Below are 27232 nucleotides of genomic sequence, written 5' to 3'. Positions count from 1 at the left end.
CATGATATTGGAGTGCCTATTAACTGTTGTTAGCCAATCAAAATTTATGTAATGACAGAATGTGACAGTGATTATCTTTATCATTACAGGCCAAGAATCCGTCGGAGTTGTTTGATTTCATGTTCCAAACACTGGAGGAGCATAGTGATGTAAGTACACACCCTTACATTGGAAATGATAGGTCAAACTTTTACAATTTGTTGTTTAGAATTTCCATTTTACCTATTTTCTTAAGTTACAAACAGTTCTTTTTTTTTCATTTAGAATTTTCCTCTGAGTATTGTATTTTTGTTATTATTATTTTTTCAACTGCAGTGATTAGATTAATTCTTCACAAATATACTGCCACATTTCAATGAAATATGTCAAAAGGTTTGATAAAGATATAGTCAGCTTTTGAATTCATGCACTTTCCTGTTAATTTCCTTTGACACAAAAGTTATGTTATGTCACATTAAGACCAAATGTTCAATGCAGTCTATTACAATGACTGACCATTGGTCAACTGGTGTACCTCATTAATTGAAATAACAAACACGAGATTCATGTATTGCATCAGGTATTAATATTATTGCACCACATATTAACAAACAAGAATTAATAGTCATTTTGAAAAAACGGACAAAAATATCAGTTAGTGAAATGAAGAGTGTTGAAATTAGCAAAGCCCACAGTGACCAGTTTTGGTGTTTGCTGTAGATATTTAGTGTAACCCACAGTGACCAGTATTGGTGTTTGCTGTAGATATTTAGTGTAACCCACAGTGACCAGTTTTGGTGTTTGCTGTAGATATTTAGTGTAACCCTCAGTGACCAGTATTGGTGTTTACTGTAGATATTTAGTGTAACCCACAGTGACCAGTTTTGGTGTTTGCTGTAGATATTTAGTGTAACCCACAGTGACCAGTTTTGGTGTTTGCTGTAGATATTTAGTGTAACCCACAGTGACCAGTTTTGGTGTTTGCTGTAGATATTTAGTGTAACCCATAGTGACCAGTATTGGTGTTTGCTGTAGATATTTAGTGTAACCCACAGTGACCAGTATTGGTGTTTGCTGTAGATATTTAGTGTAACCCACAGTGACCAGTATTGGTGTTTGCTGTAGATATTTAGTGTAACCCACAGTGACCAGTTTTGGTGTTTGCTGTAGATATTTAGTGAAAGACATAGTTTCTGATTTTCATTTGTTTGTATGTTATGCTGTTGTATATAACGGTGCTTATGCAATTTACTTGTGTATATTACAGAGGGCTGAAGGCACAGGTAGACTGATGTTTGAGATGATAAAAGGGGTGAAAGGTCAAATGCACAGCTGTATAGAAACTGTAAGTAAAAAATATTAGATAGCTAAACTGTTGTAGTTGGGCTTTCAAATTATGTTTTTTTTTACATATTTTAAAAGTGATATTTTTCTTATTCAAATCAACTTTATTTATTTGAATCCAAACTTTATTCTTCTTTGCTTCAGAAACATAACTCAGTTTCAAGATCAAAATATAAGAAATACACCGGACATAATGCTACAAGAGGATGAAAAATATATTGTAGAGAGAACAGGGAATCATTTAATTGGTTTTTGAATATTTATGTTTAAAAAAGTTGAATGTTTTTACAAATAAATTGCTTCTTTAGAATTTAAATATTCTTACTACTGGTAAATGTTCATTGATATTTTGATACTTCTTTGTGGCTAGCCATGTATTTTACAAATAGTTAACAAATGTATGAATGTTCTGTCATATTGTATTGCAGGTGTTACCCCTGATGCTATCTAAGTTAGGACCAGTAGGGAAGAACATAAAGAAATCTGAGTTACCATTGGATTTAGTGACAAGATCAGTGTCATACATGTTTACATGTGTTTGTCAGTATATCAGTAAAGAACATGCTGTCACTGTCTGGAATATAGTTCTGGTAAGTGATCATTCTGATTCAGCCTTGGAGATTGAAGATGTGTGACGGAAAAAAAAAAAAAAATTGAAAATAAAAAGAAGCAAACGAAATATCAAAGTAACTCAAACAACAAAACACAATGCACAGTTAATTACAAAGACATGTACACATGAAGGCAAAACACATTACGTAACCTATATTTAGAATACAGCAAGTCTTTATAAAAAGTACAGGTGCTGTGATAAATATCACATTTCACATTTTGTTGAAAGGTTAATTACATCAAAGCAAACAGTCCAAGGTTCAGTCAGGGAGAAAAATGTTCATCATTGGGACAATTTAAAGTTAAAGTTTGAAGACTAAATAATCATATTTATTTATCTATAAAATTAGCATAATTTTCAAAGAACTGTAGAATTTAATTGTTTTTGCCAATTTACAAACCAGATTATGGCTCTTATTAATCTTCTTGATTTCTGTAGAGGATTTAATAGCAATTTATCCTCATCCAGAAGATTAATTTTCAGTTGAAATCTTCTCGTTAGAATTTTTTTATAAATATAAAAAAAAAAATTAGTTTGGATATCTTTATATCTTTTACTGAAATATTAGATTGCTTTTCTTTGCTCTTTTAGAAAAATGTGTTATTTTCTTCTACCTTGTATTTTCAGTCATGTGCAGCATCAACTTCCACATCTTGCAGCCATGTTGCTCAAAAGAAACAGATCCTGCTGACCTCTTACCTCACAAAGATTCTTAAACTAGCTGATCAAGTTGTTAATTATAAATCTGGTATCTTGGTTACTGACCCAGATAAAATTGCAAAGGTAAGAGAGAGTGGGCCATAGATTCGTATATAAAAAGAAAGATACGTTTACTTTAAACCAACTTAATTTCACTGATACTTCATTTCTTGTTAAGCCCTTTCTAGTCCACTAAGCCTTGATTTAATTTCATGATTTCTAATTCATTTGATGAAACCGCTGGTGAAAATTAGTTGGTTTACAGTATTTATAAAAAAAAAATATAATTAAAAATAATGGCATCAATTAGTAATTGATGAATGAAATATAAACATGAATACACAGAAACTTGATAACAATAATTAATTATATCAAAAACTTAAATTTTCTCCATTCTGTATACTAAGATCTGAAACACCCAGAGAAGAGAAAATTTTTAAATATATTCAACATTGGCAACTGAGAAACAGCAAATGACACCAAATTCCTGAACTGAACAATATAATAGAATAGACTAATTTCTGGACTTGGAAAAAGTAAAATCACAAAAATACTGAACTTAGAGGCAAATCTAATCGGAAAGTTTATAATCACATGGTAAAATCAAATTCCAAAACACATAAAAAAACGAATGGATCATGCACATATGGTGGTTTAAAATGATTTTGTTAGTATGAATAGCCTCCCTTGGTTATATGCTGTGTTGCCAGTTGACACGATTAACTTAAATGTATTTCTTACAGAGCAGTGGAAAATGTATGCTCTCAAATGTGTGCACAGTAACAGTTGAAAAAAACTTTTATTGAAGATTAGTTTTCAGTCTGTGCTTTCATTTGTCTGTCCGTTTGTTTCGCTTCAGCTTGAAGTTTTTGGTCATGGTAAACTTTGATGAAGTTCAATCAATTGAAACTTAGTACATATTTTCCCTATGATATGATATATTAGAGTTTGACCCTTATAGCACAGTCCACTGAACATAGAAAATGATTGTGTGAATGGGGCATCCATGAACTATGGACACATTCTTGTAAATAAAGGCATTAACCTATGAGACCAGATAACATTTCAAAAGCTGAGATATATTCTGGTCATTCTTTGGTTTGATGGTAGACACTAAAAGACATTTTACATTTCAGACATTGATAGAAATTTTGAATGAGCCTTCACTGGGTGAAGAAATTGATGAAACCACAATTCATCTAGTCGCATCCTTGTTACTGGTGTCACATACTACACTTTTAGTAGAGAACTCTGTAAAATTAATATCTCAGGTGAGTGGATAGATATGCGATTATATTACTTTCATGCATTCATTTAACTAGAATCAAAAAGTGATCTGAGGATATTATATTAATCATACAGACCTGCCAACTATCCCGATTTTCGCTGTATCATCCCGATTTTTACCCCTCAACCCGAATCCCGATATCAGGATCGTAAAATTAGTCAAAATCCTGATTTTCAACAAATACCCGAAAAAATTATTGGATACTGATTTTGAAGTTTTTCTGATCAATTTTTAAATATCAATCATTTTACCGGGGGACACATTATGACAAGTTAATGACCCTCACTAATCAACAGTAACAACAGGTGTCATAATTAGTGGTTGTATGTAATCAGATTACCTAATGGGTTGTAACAGTCCTCCAAATTAATTTGTATACACAGTCACAGATTTGGTCAAACAGCCTTTCAATTTTAATCAATTTATCATACAAGCACAATTTGCAACATTTGCCGTAGTTCCACAGCAAAATCATAATTAATTGAAAGATGGGAACTGTAATGAACTCTCAAAAAAACATCGTTTATCATGAAATCTGTTTAATTTTTGAAACCAGACATCGTGTGTCTGTTGATTAAGGTTCATCATAAGGAATTGAAAAATATGGCCGTGTTTACACCTCAAAAATTACTATGAGTACAGACAAACTGGCACATCCAGGAAAGTTTTAAGGCATGGCAGGAACTAGATATATAAAAGTTATATGAAGTCTACGTTTCAGAAAATTAAAAACTTACCTGCATTTTGATGTGCATTTTTTTCCAGTCTGCAGAAGATAGCAAAATAAACAAACACCCGAGTTTCATTTGATACGGTCCACTCAGTTACACAGTTTAAACCTGTTAAATCACCTATTGTTTACAGGTGTCTATTGTCCATCTATTGTCCATTTAAATCAATACTACTCACAACATTGATTATATGAGGGGAGCTTCTCAATCGTTTTCACTACTTAGTTAATTTTTGCACCTTCTGCAGGAACGAAAAAAAAATGGATAGCAAAATCTAGAAAAGTTTATAATTTTCTGAAACATAAAATGCATTTAAAATTTATGTATCTAGTTCCTGCCATCCCTTAAAACTGTTGCAGGTGTATAGGTTAGTCTGTACTCAGAGTAAAATTTGGGGTGTAAATACGGCCATTTTAGCCAAAAGGTTATGATGAACCTTAAAATCGACGCCATTTTGTATACACTTCTACTGTGTTACTGTATAAGCCTCCGCTGGTTAGAGCACCTCTGAATACAAAGAAAGATAACTCAAATTTTATCCATTTTCTCATTGATACTGATAAGACCATGAGTAAGACTAAATCAAAATCTGTCTTCATCCTTCTTACTTTAGGACATGTAGTTTAAGGTGTTTTGTGTCAAGGTTCATAGATGAGAAGGTCTTTGGAGGGGGAAAAGGGGGTCTCTACTTTGAATCCTTTATTTTTAATGCCATTTTCTCTATTCTTCAGTTGTTTTGTCAATTTTATAATTTAATAGTACAAGAATCATGCAAATAAAAGAAATAAAGGCATACAAGCTCATCATTAGTATACCTAAAGAAAAAAGAAGAGAACTTAGACTATTTTAGGAGTAGAAAACAATGCTTACAGAAAAGTCGCTAAAATTGTAACCCTTAAAAATCTTGTCGAGCGCTAAATCCCCCACGGAGATTTTCAAAAGTTGGCAGGTCTGATCATAGCAATTTTATGGTTTGCTTTTTAACCTTGCAATTTTTGTAAGAAAGATAGACAGGAAATATAAGATGAACAAATAAATATCATAATACAGTTTGAGTCAATTCAGTCTTTAAATATGGTATAAAGAAAGATAGATGATTTAGTCTTGATTTAAGTTATGTGTAAGAGGATTCATTATTTGTAATGAAATAGTATAACCTATTTATAATTATTGGTTTCATTTCATTTAGAATTGTTGTGAATGAACAGTTAGTATACTGTTCTGCTATGAATTTGTTTCAGATTTAAAGGGAGGTGTATAATTTACTTCCTATATTTGTTAAGTGTTTTAAACTTTTCCCAGAAAATCTATCATTTTATATAATCTAAGTTTACTTGATCTCTCTTTCCTCTGATGAAGCCACACAGAAATAACAGGAGTAATTTGCAAATCAATAAATAAAATGTAAATTATGTAAAATTTGTTTGGCTTTAAATTTCCAAAAAATCAATTTGGGTAACAGATTCAACCAATGTATCTCACGAAATTCACATTTCTCCATTGATTGAAATTTGAAATCTAGGTAACACTTTAATAGGGTACCATATCCTGCATAATAAAACACCTTATTTTTGAGTGGATTGGAGTAAAACCAACCTCTCATTCTCTCAATATGTTTCAAAGATTTTTTTCATGGTTGGCAGTAAATCATTGGCTATACTGACTCTATGTTTCTGTCAAATAGTGATAACTTGTTATGTGTTTTCAGGTGATGAAGAAGAAGGTACCATGTGATATTGTTTATACATTTTTCAAGGCATTATTGGATCTGCCTCTCTTTGAAAAGGTTTGTACATTTGATAAACCATAAGAAAACAGCCAATATAATCATTTCATTTCAAAAACTTTTTACATAACTGATTAATAGAATAATTTACATATCTTACTAGATCTTTTAGTGTGCTGCAATTTACATTCTATGTTTCCTAAACTGAAATGTGGTTAAAATCCAGACATTTTGTTCAATTTTTGTGAAAATTGTATGTTTGTTCTGTTCAAGTTGTAAATATCTTTATAAGAAAACAATTATAACAATACAACATATAACCATATGAGTTTATGAGGCCACTACATAACAATATGAGTTTATGAGGCCACTACATAACAATATGAGTTTATGAGGCCACTACATAACAATATGAGTTTATGAAGCCACTACATAACAATATGAGTTTATGACAATATGAGTTAATGAGGCCACTACATAACAATATGAGTGTATTAGGGTACTATGGTACAAAAATGAGTTTGTTTGGCCCCTTTATCACAACATGATTTTATTATGCCACAGTCACTGATATAGTGACAAATGTTAAATCCATTATACTATATCAATAAGAAGATGTAGATAGATTGCCAGTAAGACCAACTCTCCATCTGTGACAAATGATTTAGAAGTTTAAAACTATAGGTCACTGTACTGCCTTCAATAAAATAAAAAAAAATGCATACTGCATAATAAGTATGTATATATTCTACTACAGGTTGATAGAATGCAGTAAGCTAGAGACATGTAGACCATATTTTCATTTAAGAATGGAATGCTTCTCTTTATAAATTTATTAGCATATAAAAACATGGACTGAAATTCTTTTTGTATGAAGCGTTAAAGTGCTTCATTCTAAAGATATGCACCAAGTCAATTCTTTAACAACCCTATAGAATTACTAAAAGAAGCAATCAATACTTATAATTACATTGTTTTGATAGGATCAAGAAAACATGATTTCATTCAAGTTTTTTTCTTTTATTGACCTGTTCACTTTATTGTGGATACTCATGTCGTCATAAATGTTACATTTCATTGCGAAATGAAGGTTAATTTCAGAATGACTTTAAATTGATGTTAGCTGATCAAAATAACGTATTATAATTAAACATACATGCAATGTAATTATCTTAATGGCTGATATGTTATTTTGTTTTCAGAATGTGTTACCAGCTCTGATTGCTTATACTGAGTCTGTAGTTAAGGAAGGAAAAGAAAGGGAGAAAACTCTCCATCTCCTGACACATATTGTTCTGCATAAAGTGCCATTGTTACAGAATGGTGCTGAATTAGAACATTATTCTGGGTATATAATAGACTATGGTAAAGACAGGTAAGATGTTATATTCTTGGTATATAATAGACTATGGTAAAGACAGGTAAGATTTTATGTTCTGGGTATATAATAGACTATGGTAAAGACAGGTAAGATTTTATTTTCTGGGTATATAATAGACTATGGTAAAGACAGGTAAGATGTTATATTCTTGGTATATAATAGACTATGGTAAAGACAGGTAAGATTTTATTATTCTGGGTATATAATAGACTATGGTAAAGACAGGTAAGATTTTATTATTCTGGGTATATAATAGACTATGGTAAAGACAGGTAAGATTTTATTTTCTGGGTATATAATAGACTATGGTAAAGACAGGTAAGATGTTATATTCTTGGTATATAATAGACTATGGTAAAGACAGGTAAGATTTTATTATTCTGGGTATATAATAGACTATGGTAAAGACAGGTAAGATTTTATTTTCTGGGTATATAATAGACTATGGTAAAGACAGGTAAGATTTTATTATTCTGGGTATATAATAGACTATGGTAAAGACAGGTAAGATCTTATTATTCTGGGTATATAATAGACTATGGTAAAGACAGGTAAGATTTTATTTTCTGGGTATATAATAGACTATGGTAAAGACAGGTAAGATGTTATATTCTTGGTATATAATAGAATATGGTAAAGACAGGTAAGATTTTATGTTCTGGGTATATAATAGACTATGGTAAAGACAGGTAAGATTTTATTTTCTGGGTATATAATAGACTATGGTAAAGACAGGTAAGATTTTATTTTCTGGGTATATAATAGACTATGGTAAAGACAGGTAAGATTTTATTTTCTGGGTATATAATAGACTATGGTAAAGACAGGTAAGATGTTATATTCTTGGTATATAATAGACTATGGTAAAGACAGGTAAGATGTTATTATTCTGGGTATATAATAGACTATGGTAAAGACAGGTAAGATTTTATGTTCTGGGTATATAATAGACTATGGTAAAGACAGGTAAGATTTTATGTTCTGGGTATATAATAGACTATGGTAAAGACAGGTAAGATCTTATTTTCTGGGTATATAATAGACTATGGTAAAGACAGGTAAGATTTTATTTTCTGGGTATATAATAGACTATGGTAAAGACAGGTAAGATTTTATTTTCTGGGTATATAATAGACTATGGTAAAGACAGGTAAGATTTTATGTTCTGGGTATATAATAGACTATGGTAAAGACAGGTAAGATTTTATTTTCTGGGTATATAATAGACTATGGTAAAGACAGGTAAGATTTTATATTCTGGGTATATAATAGACTATGGTAAAGACAGGTAAGATCTTATTTTCTGGGTATATAATAGACTATGGTAAAGACAGGTAAGATTTTATTTTCTGGGTATATAATAGACTATGGTAAAGACAGGTAAGATTTTATTTTCTGGGTATATAATAGACTATGGTAAAGACAGGTAAGATTTTATGTTCTGGGTATATAATAAACTATGGTAAAGACAGGTAAGATTTTATGTTCTGGGTATATAATAGACTATGGTAAAGACAGGTAAGATTTTATGTTCTGGGTATATAATAGACTATGGTAAAGACAGGTAAGATTTTATTTTCTGGGTATATAATAGACTATGGTAAAGACAGGTAAGATCTTATGTTCTGGGTATATAATAGACTATGGTAAAGACAGGTAAGATTTTATTTTCTGGGTATATAATAGACTATGGTAAAGACAGGTAAGATTTTATTTCCTGGGTATATAATAGACTATGGTAAAGACAGGTAAGATTTTATTTTCTGGGTATATAATAGACTATGGTAAAGACAGGTAAGATTTTATTTTCTGGGTATATAATAGACTATGGTAAAGACAGGTAAGATTTTATTTTCTGGGTATATAATAGACTATGGTAAAGACAGGTAAGATTTTATTTTCTGGGTATATAATAGACTATGGTAAAGACAGGTAAGATTTTATTTTCTGGGTATATAATAGACTATGGTAAAGACAGGTAAGATTTTATTTTCTGGGTATATAATAGACTATGGTAAAGACAGGTAAGATTTTATGTTCTGGGTATATAATAGACTATGGTAAAGACAGGTAAGATCTTATTTTCTGGGTATATAATAGACTATGGTAAAGACAGGTAAGATCTTATGTTCTGGGTATATAATAGACTATGGTAAAGACAGGTAAGATTTTATGTTCTGGGTATATAATAGACTATGGTAAAGACAGGTAAGATTTTATTTTCTGGGTATATAATAGACTATGGTAAAGACAGTTTTCTGGGTATATAATAGACTATGGTAAAGACAGGTAAGATTTTATTTTCTGGGTATATAATAGACTATGGTAAAGACAGGTAAGATTTTATTTTCTGGGTATATAATAGACTATGGTAAAGACAGGTAAGATTTTATTTTCTGGGTATATAATAGACTATGGTAAAGACAGGTAAGATTTTATTTTCTGGGTATATAATAGACTATGGTAAAGACAGGTAAGATTTTATTTTCTGGGTATATAATAGACTATGGTAAAGACAGGTAAGATTTTATGTTCTGGGTATATAATAGACTATGGTAAAGACAGGTAAGATTTTATGTTCTGGGTATATAATAGACTATGGTAAAGACAGGTAAGATCTTATTATTCTGGGTATATAATAGACTATGGTAAAGACAGGTAAGATTTTATTATTCTGGGTATATAATAGACTATGGTAAAGACAGGTAAGATCTTATTATTCTGGGTATATAATAGACTATGGTAAAGACAGGTAAGATTTTATTTTCTGGGCATGAATTACATGCTGTGCTTTATAAATAAAAAAAAGTTATGATCTAGACATTTTTCAAACATTTTGGTTATTTGAAAATTGGATAACAGCAGACTGCATTTAGTGTGGAGGTAAAAGTACTATGTTTGGTTGGCTTGCTTGCTAGCTGCACTGTGAGGTCATTATAATTAAGTCAGGTATACTACACTCTTTTCAAACTAGTCTAATCCTACAGACAAATAGATTGGTTATCAGACTAACTAGGGTTTTTACACCAGGGTTTTCGATATCACAAACTAGTCAAAACATTTACTAAGTTTTATCATCGGTATAAAGACATCATTCGTAAATATAGCTCAACATGCAGACTTCTTATACTTCCAGGTATTTCACATCCAATTTTTTATGGAAATATTCTTTATAAAGCACAAAAGTGTCAGTATTCACCTCAGAAACTTACAAAACCTTTGAATAGACTTATTAAAAAGGAATATAATTATGATACTGTTGTCAAGTCATTAAAGATTGCATATTTTGGCGTTAATATTGAGTCACTGATAAGGTCTTTGCGTCGGAACTAAACACATTTATTCTAAAAACAGTTGTTGGCATGACACAGGTTATGTTCTTCTCATATATGTTATGATGGTATGATACAAAACCCCTAACGGGAAGAATTGTGCCTGATGTTCATATGATGAAATCATAATCTTTCAGTCAGTTCAATTGAAGTCTGGAGCTGGCATGTCAGTTAACTACTAGTAGTCTGTTGTTATTTATGTATTATTGTCATTTTTTGTTTATTTTCATTGGTTACATCTTCTGACATCTGACTCGGATTTCTCTTGAACTGAATTTTTATGTGCGTATTGTTATGCGTTTACTTTTCTACATTGGTAAGAGGTATAGGGGGAGGGTTGAGATCTCACAAACATGTTTAACCCTGCCACATTTTTGCGCCTGTCCCAAGTCAGGAGCCTCTGGCCTTTGTTAGTCTTGTATTATTTTAATTTTAGTTTCTTGTGTACAATTTGGAAATTAGTATGGCGTTCATTATTACTGAACTTGTATATATTTGTTTAGGGGCCAGCTGAAGGACGCCTCCCGGTGCGGGAATTTCTCGCTACATTGGAGACCTGTTGGTGACCTTCTGCTGTTGTTTTTTTATTTGGTTGGGTTGTTGTCTCTTTGACACATTTTCCATTCTCAATTTTAACTAGGCTACTCTTAAAAGAGTGTAGTTTTCCTAACCTAATAATGACTTCATGGTTCAGCTAGCAAGAAAGCTAACCAAACATATGTCCTTTACCTACACACTCAATGCAATTGGCTGTAATAAGACCGATCCAATTGATAAAAAATTGTTCTTTCTTAATGTGTTTTAAAAAATGAACATTTTTCACATAATATTTATATACATGTATATGATTTGAAAAAAAGTCAACAGATTAAAAAATCACAGCTTAAACAAGTGACCTAATTAATGCATTATTTCTTGAAAATAATATTTTTTTCCTTGCTAATGTTTCTTTCAAAGTTGTAATAAAATGAACAAACAAAATCATACTTGTATATGAACTTTGAACTTTGCTCTTTGTTTTCAGGACTTCTGTTGTAAAATATCTGAGTGATATGTTGATGGACAGTAATACGGAACTACCAAGATTATGGAGTATTCTTGTGTGTCTTCCTCATGTCAGGTTAGAAAACAATAGATGTGTTTACATTTGTATGCAAATTTGTGCGCCATTACTTAAAATCAAACAAGTATGCAAATTTGTGCGCCATTACTTAAAATCACACAAGTATGCAAATTTGTGTGCCATTACTTAAAATAACACAAGTATGCAAATTTGTGCGCCATTACTTAAAATCACACAAGTATGCAAATTTGTGCGCTATCACTTAAAATCACACAAGTATGCAAATTTGTGTGCCATTACTTTAAATCACACAAGTATGCAATTTTCTGCGCCATTACTTAAAATCACACAAGTATGCAAACTTCTGCGTCCATACTTAAAATCACACAAGTATGCAAATTTCTGTGCCATTTAAAACTTGAAATCATACACAAGTTCCTGAAAAAGGATGCATCACAATTTAGAAAATTTTAAAAAGTGTACAAAACATCTATTGCAAAAATAAATCTTTTCAAAAAGATCAAATATAATCCTTACTTGTTCATGGATATTAACCCAAGGTTTTAGCATATGTAATTAATCTATATTTTTATTCATCTTCTTTTGGGAATTTTAATAAAAGCTATTAACCTCAGCATTTTTACATTTCAGAATCTTTGCAGCAAATTTTAAAAATCCTTTAAGTTATATACATGTTGCAATTTTTTTTCTTAGCCTGATACAATCAATATTTTTAGCTTGCTTAATAGTTCTATATTCTGATTACTTGTAGGCCTCTAGTTAACAAAGACCAGTTGATAAAAGTCATACTGAAAAAACTAGATCAGTTATGTTGTGCTACCAACAATTCAACAGGTACATGAAACAAACTATCTTTTTTTAAGAAGGGGACGAGGGTGATTTTTTTATTTTTAATATAAACAGGATACAAGAGTTCCAAGCTAATTCTGATTACCAATATCTTCCTAATGATCTCCCAGAGTTGTTAAAAATTCTTAGTTAAGTGTAGGTATTGCTCTGTGTATTTTTTATTAATGTAGAGTTTTGTAGACTGTTGGTTGTCCTTTCACTGATGATCATTTTTGCCATGTTTTGTTCCTTCTCACTTGGAAGAAAGTTGTTTCTTATTGCTCATTATTTGATTCTAAAATGAGTCTGTGTATGCCAGATAAGAATGATAAGGTTTATGTTTATTTTATAATGGAAATGTACTTCCTCTATTTGATTATTGTTGTACAATATGGACTGAAACATGTAATCTTAAATGGAAAAAATGTTAAAACTGCAAAAACGGACAGCCAGAATCATTCTTTTTAACAAATCATATGACACAGCATCAAAAACTTTATTTAAACAATTAGAATGGTTAACTTTTCAAACCAGAATCACATATCACAAAGGAGTATTAATGTATAAGTGTGTAAATAGTCTTGCACCTGATTATCTTTGTCAATTATTAAATAATAATCAAAATATTAATGCAAGATATCCTTTGCGTTCATTGGACAATAATTGTCTTTTCATAACACGTCCGAGAACAACTTTTATGAAATAAACATTTCAATATTCCAGTACAGTTCTTTAAAACAGTATTCCTGTTCAAATCAAAAAGATAGAAACGACAGACCAGTTCAAATAAGTTTTTATAATTTCTTGTTTCTAAACTAAAAATGTAATTATCAGATGAAATTTACGTTTTATTTAAAAGTCCATATATTTATCTTGTACATACAACATTAACAAAATATGTTCATGAACCTATTCTGTATGTTTTTCGCCTTTTGTTTTTGCATAAAAGTATGTATGTAAATGTATATATTATATAATTGTATATTTTGAATTATTAAGAGGCCATCAGGGGAGATTAGTATTGTTCTAACTGATTTTACCCTCTATAAATAAAGTATTTATTATTATTATTATATTATTGTTGTTATAAACTTCTAAAAAGATATTTTCCTATCTTATATAACCCCATTATAGCTTTTGTTTTGATAGATTATTTCTGGAATAGAGTGATTGTTCAATTATTTATGTTTTCATTGCAGATGACCAGTTGTACTTTATTTGTCAGATAGTTTCGTGTTTATTAAAGCTTCAACTAGATGGAGAAATATTTGACTGGATACCAGTGGAAAGAATTAAAGCTCAAATTAGGTAGAGTGATAATTATCATTATCAATAGAATTCAAATATATTTCCCAATCCATTCCAATGTAGAAAATGAATGGGAATTTGTATGTGCCTGTGAAAACACATACTATAATATAACACAACAATAATACGGTCTAACTGATTTTAAGAAACTTTATTGTTTTTTTAGTGTGCTACAAGCAAACTTGCATCTTATCTTCATAATATTTGTCTTTTTATAGTTCTGGGAATCTTATCAAAATAGCACATTTTCCCTACCACACCATTTAACTGATTCAACTCTTGTACCTAAATATCAATACAATATTGAGATGAAAGAAAGGTCATATTTTAATCATATGATTACCGATTTATGAAATGTGTTTTATTTTTTAGTTTGTACAGTAATAATGTGCACATACTACGAGCAGCCGATTTATACTTTACACAAGCAGTGATAGATAACAAGGAAGATGTTTTGACAGAAGACAGACTATTACAGATATATTCTTTCTTACAGAGTAATATTTCCTCTCCATTCTCACAGGTATATATATATTTATTGCTATTTTACGAAAATTTCCTTTGATCTTACTAACTGATAATTTCCTTTCTCAGCACAGTAGAGTGATATGAAAAATTATGGCTAGAAACTAATGATGCACATGCATGTTGTTAATGATTTAAACATTGTCGCCACTGGAAAAATAGCGAGAAACCAATTATCATTGGTAATCTCAACTTGCTTTTCACTTTCACCATACTAACTCAAGCAAGAAAATCAATCTCGTTGATATGATCATCAAATATCAATAAATATTGTTACATGCACAGCACTTCACAAAAAGTTAAGGTAGTTTCCCGGAGGATTTAAATAATAAACACAACAAATGTATATTAGTATATAAATAATATTACAAATACAACAGTTTTTGTACTCTTTGCTATTTCAACCTCTTTTATTGGCTGTTATAATCTTTTGCAAACTCATTTCTAATTTTCTATTTCTAAAATAAGACATTTCTTGATACCCATATAATGTTGCATTGTTATTCCTATACTTATGCAATGTTATTGAGACTGTAAGAGATAATAAATTTTAAGTAGTCACTATTTGGAACAGGAGGACAACTATTTTTTCTGTCAGAGATGGTATTAAACAAATTGATAATGGGGAAATTATATAAAGGACTTTGTAATTTAGAAAATCAATCAACATCAAGCCAGGGATAGTTGCAAAATATTTTAGTCTGTTATATGTCATGTAGATTAAGAAAATATGTTATTATTAAGTTTTAAAAAAAGTTAGGTTGTAGACAGATTAAATTTATTTTCAAACTAATGATTTCAAAAAGAGATGATACTTAGTTTTGAAAGCTTAGAAATCTCATTTATATTAAGGATGGACTAATTACTTTAAAAAGTTAATGATCAAATTACAATTACTTTGCTAATTTAATGTTATCCATAACATTAAAATACACATAAATTCAAATGTAATTGATTACATGAGATTACCTTCTTCTTGTCTCCCTATGATCCTCCTTTATGAGTTATGGTGTATAAAGGAGGACATTTGGAGCCTGTATTGGTACAGATTACCTTCATGTAAAGTAATAAAAATTCATATCATAGTAGTTAGTAGATAGTTTCAATTAAAAAAATCATTTTATGACTTATTTTTTTCAGATTAGACAGTTGTCACTTCGAATTCTGACACATTTTGACATGAGACTTCCTTCTGTAGGAAACAGCGTGAGTAAATTTATACACATAAAAATAGTTCCATACTAGTAACATCTTTTTTGCAACATAATAGCAAAATAGTTAGAGGTGAAAAATACCATAGGGATATTCAAAATCATAAGTTGAAAAACAAACTGATAATACCATGACAAAGAACAAAAAAAAACCATTAGAAATACAAACAGTGCAAAAAAAAAAAAGACAAAACAACAGCACTCAAAAAACAACATAGAAACTAATAACTGATCAGTAAAATGAACTACTTCAAAAACCAGGTTAATCTCACGTGCTAGAGTTTCACAAAGTTGAAGCTTATGAAGATATTTTCCCTGAAAAATAAAGATGCCTAAAATTTAAACTGTGTGTTTAAAAGATTTTTTATATACATATTTTTTTAATTAACAGGACACAACAATTTTTGAGTTTTTTTGTTGGTTCATTTTCATGGTTATTTTGTCCCTATTTATTTAGATAACAAACTTTGATTTTTATGGTAAGTCATGATGAAGACCATTTAAAACTTTTCTTTCATTTATTTAAGAATTGTCTGCCATCATAGCTTATACAAGATGTAGAGCAAAAGTGTTTTCTATTTGTGTATCATAATTATAAAAGTATATTGAATAATTTGACTTCCACAGAGTGACCAAATGGGAGTGTTCAGGATATGTTTAGAAGCAGAGGAGACATCTTTGTCTGTTCAAACATACAGAGAAAGGCAAATGTTTCTTCAGAAGTTAGAGTTTACAACAGTGCAATATCAGATACCTATAGGACCCTTTACACAGGTATATTATGTAATATATATTTAAATGATGTGTCTTACACATTTTTTTCTGTTCAGTAAGTTATTATTTATAATCGTTCTTTCTTTTAAAATATTTGAAATGGAAACACAATTTGCTTCTTCAGAATCTAAGAATTCATGATAATATTTTCATAAAAAGTGTACACCAAAACGTTGTGATTGCCTATAACCTCCTGAACAATGAGAATTCATGTACTAATGACATGATGAATATTTCATTTTTTGGGGGAGGGAACAAGGAAATTACCCACAATTCTTTGGATTTGAATCGGCCAATTACATTGTGTTCATTATCACTGATGTTAATTTTCAGCCTTTTTGTAACTGCATTGAGTCGATAAAGTGAACTATTGGATAGTTATTTAAGCCATAAAAACTGTTAAAATTTTTTATAACTTAATGTAGTCATTAAAATATAATGTATACGCCAGTAATTTTATCTTGTTTACTGCTTTCAGGTTCCTCTTAGATATCTTCTAGGTTGCCTCTTCCTAAACTTTAAATACTTATGGGAACCAGTACAGAAGTTGATAGCTACCCATGCCCAAGGACTTAATAAAGAAGATTTTTGGAACTTATATTTAAATCATTTGAAGACTTACTCTAGGCCAGGTATGATAATCATAATATTGGAATTTATACTTTCTCCATTTACTGACGATTTATATTTTATGATTATGTAACAAAATGTCATTAAGTTTTAGAAAAAAACCTCAAAAGGACACTTTTGCAAGACACAAAGTGATTTCCTTCCTTCACATCCAGAATGTTTTTCAAAGTAATGATATTAAATAAGGAAAAAAATGCTGTATCATTTTATATAATAATATTGTCTTTTGTATTCATCTGCCATTTATACATAGTCAACTACAGAGCGTTTCATTGGGCACATTTTAGTGTAGTTACATTGTGGGTAAAATGTGGCACTGTGGGATAAAAGAAAGTAAATATTTACTTTCATGGAAACATCCCAAATTTCTTATTTTTAATTTCAGAAAATATTTCTAAAGATACAGACAGTTCTTTAGAGCAGGATGATATTGAAGATATATTTAGTAGTCATAAGTCAACACTTTGTGTCCACGAAGATGTAGATTATAATAACTTTAGAATTCAGATGTGGAAAACTATGCAATCATTTGCACAGCTATGTGAGAGCAAATCTAGAGATGTTGTACCTTTATTTCTACAGTTTCTACAGTAAGTTATCACTATATTTACACACATCTTAAATGTAGATTACAGACATGTTTAGCATTGAATTTGTCATGTTTTGCCAATATCCCTACTTAAGGTTGTACTTAAATGAGGGTTTGGAATAAGTGTCAAATGTTTGGTCTCCTTGGTGTTAAGGTTAAGTATTGACCCATAACACCTATTTATCTTTTAACATAAGACTCGCTAGCTCATTAAAGGTCATTTGACAAAATTTAAGCAGATTCTTGATTTTCTTTCTTTTGATTTGAGACCAAAATAATACCAATGCAAATATAATGTAAAAGTCCAAGTCAGCCTTTTCCCACCATATTTTAAACATCAAATATCTCGAAAAGGAGCTCCTATCAATATTTTTAACTAATTTTGATCCTTAACTAATACTCTTCCAGCTTGTATTATCAATTTTGAATTCTTGATTTATTTAATTTTACCTTAGCTTACATAAGTACATCCTTAAGCAAATTCTTGAGATAATTGTTTTGAAATGAATAAGGAGATGTAAGTTGTATGGCTCAAGATGCCCAATTCATTCAGCTAGGTGACAATTGAAGCCTTTTTTTTTTCTATTCCTCTTTCCATATTGCTTACTTGGACATGTATGGTGGCTTCTTTCTAGGCTGACTTATTTTTTAATATGTGGTTAAGTTTTTTGGGTAAATTGTGAGATAAGATATTTTACAAATTCAGAAAACCTAAAAGGCACCGTTTGGTGCTGCTTCAGCAAGTCAAAAGTACTTGTTCTCACACAATTTACTTCTCTGAAAATTCAATTCTTTTCAAACATTTTTGTTACATACCCATATAAATGAGGGTGATAGGACCTTTATTGGGACTTTGGGATCGGCTGTTTTTAAGCTGGGGATTTCGGGATCTGGGAATTCTTTTTTTCAGATTTCGGGATGCCAGGATTTACTTTATTTAATTTCTGGACCTCAAGATTTAGTGTTTTTAAGCCCCGGATTTCGGGATCAGGACCTTTCCTATCCAAATAGACTACCGGTATACACTGTCAAGATGAACTCACCATTTTGAAAAAAAGGTGGCATAAACCATATGAGCTGCTTTGAATAAAAATAGACCATATGCAAGTGCATGAAGTGCATGTATACATGCACATGTATGAGATGTGGATTGATCTTGGAACATCCAAAGATGAAATAAAAGATGAATTATGGTTAGTTCTGTAGATATTTTTTATAACAGCTCAATTTTTAAACAAGTACAAACTTTTCATAGAGATTTTTTCAACCCAAAATAGACTAATGATGCATCTCTAATATTGATATTCATTTGCATACATTTGCATACATTTGCATACATTTGCATACATTTGCATACATTTGATTTCTATCTGTAGCAGCTCATATAACAATTCATAATATTGAAGGGAGAAAAACAGAGGAAAAGATATATTGGGGAAGGACAATTTGGTACCATTTTTTTATATTTCGAATCAATGAAGCTATGTTTTGAAATGTCTTTGTCATTTTTCTTTGTTTAGAGAAGAATATTATGCAGTGGATGACATATTTGCACGTTCACAAAATCTTCTAAAAGATAAACCTGTAGATGATGACAAGATGGAAGATGATGACGCAGAGGAAAAAACAGATAAAGAACTGAAAGGAGAAAAGAAAAAGTCAAGAAAGCATGTCACAAGGTTCTTGGATTTCAAGATTTTTATTATTTTTATTTGTGACCATTACGTAGAATAACACTAAAACTTTGCACATTTATCATTGGCTGTAAAATATGAAGTGTTTGTTCAAAGTTTTCTGATATAAAAAAAACTGAGATTGAATTGTAAAAATAAAAGATTTCAGGGTCACTCTTACTTATCAGTACCTTGTAATGAGAAGGACACATATGACTTAATTTGTTCACCCTCCAAAATGAATTGAAATCAGTGAATACTATCAAATTGATGTGAAAAGAACATACTGTTGTTTCATTCATTTTTGTAGATGCCAGTTTTCATGGAGCAAGGAACAATTGTATTTCCGTGGATATTTTACTTAATGTTTTTGCCAGTCTTCATTCAAGAAATAATTATATAATAATAGCTGTGATTAATACAACTTAAAATAATTTTATTGCAAAAAATTCCCTTATTAGAGCCCTCTTATTAAACACTTTCAAGATACCACCAGCTATGATTGGAAGACTTCTGAAGGTGTAAGATATGGCTTGGTTGCTGTAAAAAATTGAAGCTAAAAGGTATTATAAAAAATTATAAGAATAATTACAAGTTTTAGAATCACTATTATTTTTTCCCCCCCCAAACCACATTATATTTATTTTGTGTTTTCTATTTCAGTACTCTGTTGTCACAGCTACAGTTATTGTCACTGTTTACTAATCCAAAGTCACTGTACAAGGAGGCAGAACTTAGGAATATTTATATGGAGGTTTGTATTTTAACAGATTACTTATATGGAGGTTTGTATTTTGGCAGATTACTTATATTTTAGCACCTAATTTAAGTCAATATTACAGATGACTTTATTAGTTTGCAAAGATTGCTTTCTTGGTAATTCAATATAACAGACATAAGTTAAATTTTATATTAGACTGGTGGGACTTGTCTGACCTGCAATTAACTCCAAAGTAGACAAGACATAAGTTTGTTGTCAGCTCTCAAGATGGTGGCATATCATCATCTTTAAATTTTGATGATTTGTACCATTTAAAAAACGTGTAGTTGTGATAGACATTAATTTCCTTTCTTAATTTTATTGATATTGCTTTAACTGTGGATTCATTACTTTTTGTGGGTACTAATTTTTGTGGATTGAGGAAAACTTTCATTGTGATATTTGATTTCAAGGTTTAACCAATCTCTGCATACAAAGCCTTTGAAACATTTATAATACGTTATATATTTCAATTTGTGTTTCACTTGTACCCATGAAACCCAAGAAAATAGAATTTCTGTTTTGCTTTACCATGTGATGAGTTTTTAGATTAACACTCAACAACTTCCTGTTTATGTTATACTTCTAATGGATGGGGGTTATCATAAGTGAGCATTAGCTCACAGATTAACTTGTTTTACCTTTGAGTAAACTGCAATCTATAACTTCTATGATGTTCTATTCATAATTTTTTTATTTCAGCTTTTACAACATAAAAATGGGGAAATACAGCGAGTTGTGTATAAGTGTATAATGACATATAAACCACAATATCTGGTACCTTATAGGTAAGTGTGAATAATATATTTAAACTTGAAAGTATTCTATGTTTTGTGATTTTCAATTGTTGTTTGTCATTTAGAATAGTTGAAATGAATGAAGGAAGGAAGAAAGGATTTATTAATATTTGTTGGATACTGATATATATGGATTTCATGGGTACAAACGAACCATGTATTTGTATGTTAAGCAAATTACAAATTTTCCATATGAATATATGCAGACTTTGACAAAACCATGAAATCAAACATCCATGAAAATTGTTCTAACAAAAAAATAAAAGAATACACAGTAATAGTGTGTGTTAAGCAACAACTCCTTCTAAACAGCTAGATAAATAATAATGAAGTTTTCCACAGCTGTACAACAATACCTGATGATGTGTATTAAGAAATGGATATTGTGACTCTACACACTTAAAGAACACTAGCTTATGATTTGCAATATGCATGAAAAAAAAATTATATTTAAATTCTAATTCGAAAACTGGAACAAACATGAAATATTTTTCAAATAACCACAAACTCTTACATGGGAGACGCCACTTGCAGATACAAGCGCACATTTTATTACAAATATGAGTATCATATTGTTGAAAGTTCATATAGATACACAGTGATTAAGTAGCTTCTTACTAGTTTCCCCATACATGTGGTCCACAAATCTGAAAATTAATAATATGATTAATAGTATTATTTATTTGGCAAAATGCTACTGTAGACTTTGACTGCAATGGCTCGATTGATTTTAAACCACCTGAGTTCACTCATGCATTAACTAAATATCCAAATTTAACCGACCTTGCTATAATTAACCAAACACGTGTTAACTATAAACAAACAACATTTTATATGTTCATTTCAAATTTGTACAACTTTGATTAATACATAAATATTTGCAGAGAAAATTTTGAGAGATTGTTGGATGACAAATCATTTAAAAATGAGATTGTAGCCTTCAGTTTGGATGCAGAAAGTAGCGTGGTAAAGGAGGAACATAGGGAGGAACTTATGCCTGTTCTTATGAGGTGAGTGTTAGTAGACAAGAACTTATGCCCTTGTTATCTTTTGTACCTCTATTTGAAAGTCTAAACCTTATATAAAATCTTCAGATGTTTCTGTACATTCAACTGCACAGAAGCTTGAAGCCAATCAAATTAAAGGTCAGGATTGACTTTACCCATTCACATTTGCATGACATGTATGTTTCATTCTAATACGTTATTTTGATTGGCTAACAGCAATCTTTCATCATTCTGAAATTAATCTTCATTTTAAAATTTCGAAATGTAACATTCCTAATGACACAAACTTCCACAATTTAAAAAAATGCATAGGTTAAAAAAAGAAAAACTGGATGGAAATCATGTTTTTATGATCCTAGCATTAAAATGTTAAATGTAATTAAATAAGTATTGAATGATTCTTTAAGTAATTTTATAAGTTTGTAAAAGAGTTGACTGTGCACAGGTTTTCAGAATGAAGAGCATCTGAGATTCTTTCAAAATGCTTTTGCACCCAATAAATTTACCAATAGAAGCATTCAATTCTTTGAAATATTACCCAAAATTATGCTTATAAATAAAGATATTTAAAACTCACTAGTATTATTCAGTTAATTAGAAATATCATTCAAATTTCATTTCAGAATCCTATATGGTAAAATGTTGAGTAAAACTGGAAAAGATTCGTCTGGAAAATCAAAGAGTAATTTCCGTAGAACTATTGTATTTAGATTTATTATGGGATGTCAATCAAAGGAAATTTGTGTTTTCCTAGATATGGTCTTCTCTTCATTTCAAAGTTATGTTTCGGGTGAGTAAAATATTTATACCACTTTTTCCTGCAGAAAATTAATAAACTTTATATAGTCCATCAGCTAGTTCTCAAAAGCGCTCTAGTTAAGGAGTTTGTGTTACACCCCAGGGTACCGCGATTTTTTTGGATAGAATTCAAATTCATTATCTTATTGATAAAATACAAGGTGTTAGACTAAAAAAAAAGTGTCCAAAAGAAGTTTAAAAACGTCCCTGTCAATGGTCCCCTCATTTAGCAATCACGACTAAGTAATTTTTAATTAAATTTTTTGATATAAAGCGACTTAAAAAAATAAAGTATAGGTGTAAACCGCTAAAACAGATACAAAACTGACATATTTAATGTTACTCTGAAGATTTTTTGTTTTTAAAAAAGGTTTGTTTTACATTACAAACAATCCAATTTTTTGGGTTAAGATTAAGGCATATTTTTTCCTTTCATAAATAAATTCGTCATACATTTACCCGTTTTAGTTAATTAAACTTTAAAATTAATCATTATACCATGTTTCAATAATTTGCAGTATTTATATATCGTCTAAAATATGAAATATTTGATAAAATATATGTACGTGCAAATACTCGTTAAATTACGGAAATCATCAAATTACCGTCTTTGATTCAGTATACAACATGTACAATGCATTCACACATAAGCATTATCAATTTGCAACTGAAAACACACATTTAAATGTCGATTTATGATGTTTTGGTGAGACAAATTATTTCATAAAGTGAATGTGTAACAAAATATTACTAAGAAGGTACAAATTAAGGTGTTTTTTGCGTTCAGAAAAGGTGCACTCTATCGAACTCAATAAAAGTGTGCTCGATTACATTTTGTGTTTTAGCTATGTAGTGATTGACTTAAGATTATTAAGTCATTCAATCGACAAACATCGCTTTGAATGAACGTCAAATAGTTAGTTATGAGAATTGGCCATACTTTTTACGTTCTTAGGTTTCAAAGAGATACAAAAAAAATGGCTTTGTTGTTTTCTGTTTAAATAAAGATTATGTTAAGCGTTGGTTGGTAAATGTACATGAAATTGTTATGAAAGGTACCAAAATTATAATTTAGTATGCCAGACGCGCGTTTCGTCTACATAAGACTCATTAGTGACGCTCATATCAAAATATTTGAAAAGCAAAACAAGTACAAAGTTGAAGAGCATTGAGAATCCAAAATTCCAAAATGTTGTGCCAAATACGGCTAAGGTAGTCTTTGTCTGGGATAAGAACATCCTTAGTTTTTTTTAACAAATCAAAGTTTTATAAACAGGAAATTTATGTAAATAACCACATTATTGATATTCATGTCAACACAGATTGTTGACTTCTGGGATGGTGATACCCTCGTGGCCGAAACTTCCACCAGCAGTGGAAAGAGCTTCAATATCCTTAAAATTCGAGATTTGGTAGGATTGAGTAACAATGAAACATCCGCACAAAAAGAACTTTAAAAAACTCGAATGAAGCGAGACAAAACTGATGTTATTAAATTGTTTCAGACACTGCAAAGCTGGCCAAATCCATTTGAAACATCTGAGCAGTTATATGGCCTGTTAATTAATGTACAACCTTCTAAACGCGTATAAAAAGGTAAAGTTTGCTTCAAAAAATTTCATTAATGAACGGCTTATACATGTTATACAAAAGTCAACCGATATCTTCAAACAATTAAAAGATTATCATTGCTTACATTTTTTAAAAGCAAGTGTGGACACAGATGAGTGTGGATAGTATGTTTGGATGTTTGACAGTGTCTTATGACAAAAGGAGTTCTATGTTTTTCCTTTATGGTGTTATTTTTTTGTCTATCTGATGAGTTAAGCCTTTTTTAACTGATTTTTATAGTTCGTTCTTATGTTGTACTGTTATACCACTGTCCCAGGTTAGGGGGAGGCTTGGGATCCCACTAACATGTTTAACCCCGCCACATTATTTTTGTATGTGCCTGACCCAAGTCAGGAGCCTGTAATTCAGTGGTTGTCGTTTGTTTATGTGTTACATATTTGTTTTTCGTTCATTTTTTTTACATAAATGAGGCCATTAGTTTTCTCGCTTGAATTGTTTTACATTGTCTTATCAGGGCCTTTTATAGGTGACTATATATGCGGTATGGGCTTTGTTCATTGTTGAAGGCCGTACGGTGACCTATAATTGTTAATGTTTGTGTCATTTTGGTCTTTTGTGGATAGTTGTCTCATTGGCAATCATACCACATCTTCTTTTTTACATTATTAACTGTGTTGCACGGTGACAACCAACCTGAGCATTAGAACTGTTATTTATTTAATTTTTTTTATGTTCAAGACAGGCATGGAGGAGACAGTAATAACACTAATTACCGAATGATTATGATAGAATATGTTCTACATCTTTGATTTTGGATACATTTTGTATCTAGGAGAGCAACACATAATAGATTAATTTTTTCACGCGTTTTTTTTCTATATGGGAGATGATATCTAGATTTGAGAACATGATATAAGGAGCCTGTAACTCGGTGATTGTCGTTTATTTATGTGTTTCATATAAGTTTTTTGTTTATTTTTTTTTAACATAAATAAGGCCATTAGTTTTCTCGTTTGAATTGTTTCATATTGTCATTTCGGTGCCTTTTATAGCTGAATATGCGGTATTGGCTTTGATTATTGTTAATGTCCGTACAGTGACCTATAGTTGTTAACTTCTGTGTCATTTGGTCTCTTGTGGAGAACTGTCTCATTGGAAAGCATACCACATCTTTTTCATATGTATTTGCTTACTATTGGTATGGTTTAAAATGAAATAAAAGACAAGCAGTTAATGGGTGACAAGAACAACAAAATATTGAGAGCAGATGAAGAAAAAAAATGTCGCCTGCTTGATATAGCCCAGACAAGATAGTTGGTTATGCGATAGGTTCTCCAGTTTGAATTAGATCCTCTTCCAATGTATCTTGCAAACTTTGATGGTACACATGTAATGGGAAATTAAAATCTGTCCTAAGTGGTCTTTTAGAAAATGGTCATTCCTTAGGAAAGCATGTGGATATTTGATGACATGGCAGTTATTCAACCCATTACTAGGATACCAAGCACTTTTTTTATTTGGCAATTGTTATTTTAAAAACCATCCTTTTAGTTTCGAAAAGAGGTCCCGCATTGATTTTGTCACTGATTAGAATCCCACAATATCCATAAAAAAATTAAAACAGCAGGTCTTTGGGAGGGCAAATCATGACGATAAGTTCTAGACCATCACAATCGTGCTCTTGGGAATGGAAGAATTTTTTGTTAGTTAGGGAAAACACATTTACTCTTGTTGAATTCTTTGGTTCGGAAAAGAGTAAATAATCCTATAGATTTACACTTGAATGTATTGGTTTTTTTTGTATCACATTGAAGTATGTGCCACAAAATAAATGTTGGAAATGAAATAGCGTAGAGTTGTTTTATCTTATAATCAAACAGGAAGCAGCCGATTACAAAATGTTACTTAATGCAAAAATATGCAGCTGACAAAAGTTACGACTCCATTGTTATACAACCTTCTGACATTTATCTGGAAGTATTGGCTTACTATTTTCACAGTTGCATATCAATTCTAACATTGTTAGATTGGTGAGAATGTTTGTAGAAAACTGCCAGGATTTCACGGCAGTACAGGTTGTGATTCAATAAATGTTTTGTCTGGTTAAGGAAAAAAAGCAAAGTATTTGGCTTTTTGACACGTTATCTGTTTTCGGAAGGTCTATTCCATCGTGTTGAAACCTTTGAAGAGGTTGACCAAGAGTTGGCAAAACACTCGAGAGGTTTTCGTGTTCTATATATGGCTACGAAATTAGAAATATCGACCAATAAAGATCAGAACGTTTTGAAATGCAACCAAAAAAAGATTTATTGTCATCTACTGCCCCTAACAAAAGATGCAATGTTAAAGCACATTAAACCATCCAACTTTCAGACGAAGATTTGGAAATCTGCTCTTAAACACATCACTGGTCTGTTGCTAAACAACTATAGTTGGATTGTTTAGAACGATTTGATCAGTATCAATTGGCTAGACCAACCACCAGCGTTAGATGCTTTAATAATTCTGAAGTGCTGTTCATGTAAAGCTGGTTGTGCCAACAACAGATGTTCATGTGTTCAACAAGGTTTATCCTGAACAGAT

At 30.6% G+C, this 27232-nt stretch overlaps 1 protein-coding gene across 2 annotated transcripts in view; it reads left to right on the top strand.

Annotated features, from left to right (window-relative positions):
• The window catches only part of LOC134707448 (small subunit processome component 20 homolog), an 81156-nt gene that overhangs the window by 10080 nt on the left and 43844 nt on the right, over positions 1-27232 (top strand). Inside the window, exons 8-27 of one of the 2 annotated variants that reach the window (XM_063567193.1) lie at positions 90-149; positions 1247-1324; positions 1752-1913; positions 2564-2719; positions 3772-3906; positions 6363-6440; positions 7583-7755; positions 12118-12213; positions 12929-13011; positions 14205-14313; positions 14686-14836; positions 15979-16044; positions 16677-16823; positions 17302-17455; positions 17839-18043; positions 19563-19721; positions 20379-20469; positions 21178-21263; positions 22157-22282; positions 22903-23069. In XM_063567193.1, the coding sequence (XP_063423263.1) occupies positions 90-149; positions 1247-1324; positions 1752-1913; positions 2564-2719; positions 3772-3906; positions 6363-6440; positions 7583-7755; positions 12118-12213; positions 12929-13011; positions 14205-14313; positions 14686-14836; positions 15979-16044; positions 16677-16823; positions 17302-17455; positions 17839-18043; positions 19563-19721; positions 20379-20469; positions 21178-21263; positions 22157-22282; positions 22903-23069 (2482 nt within the window). Of the gene's footprint in view, positions 1-89; positions 150-1246; positions 1325-1751; positions 1914-2563; positions 2720-3771; positions 3907-6362; positions 6441-7582; positions 7756-10493; positions 10514-12117; positions 12214-12928; positions 13012-14204; positions 14314-14685; positions 14837-15978; positions 16045-16676; positions 16824-17301; positions 17456-17838; positions 18044-19562; positions 19722-20378; positions 20470-21177; positions 21264-22156; positions 22283-22902; positions 23070-27232 lie in introns of those variants that run through there. The other variant, XM_063567194.1, reaches the window with a different exon arrangement.

Source organism: Mytilus trossulus, chromosome 2 (genome assembly GCF_036588685.1).
Source record: "Mytilus trossulus isolate FHL-02 chromosome 2, PNRI_Mtr1.1.1.hap1, whole genome shotgun sequence".
NCBI lineage: Eukaryota > Metazoa > Mollusca > Bivalvia > Mytilida > Mytilidae > Mytilus > Mytilus trossulus.
Note: the sequence above shows the minus strand (reverse complement) of the source record. Positions and strands in the feature narration are given on the sequence as shown.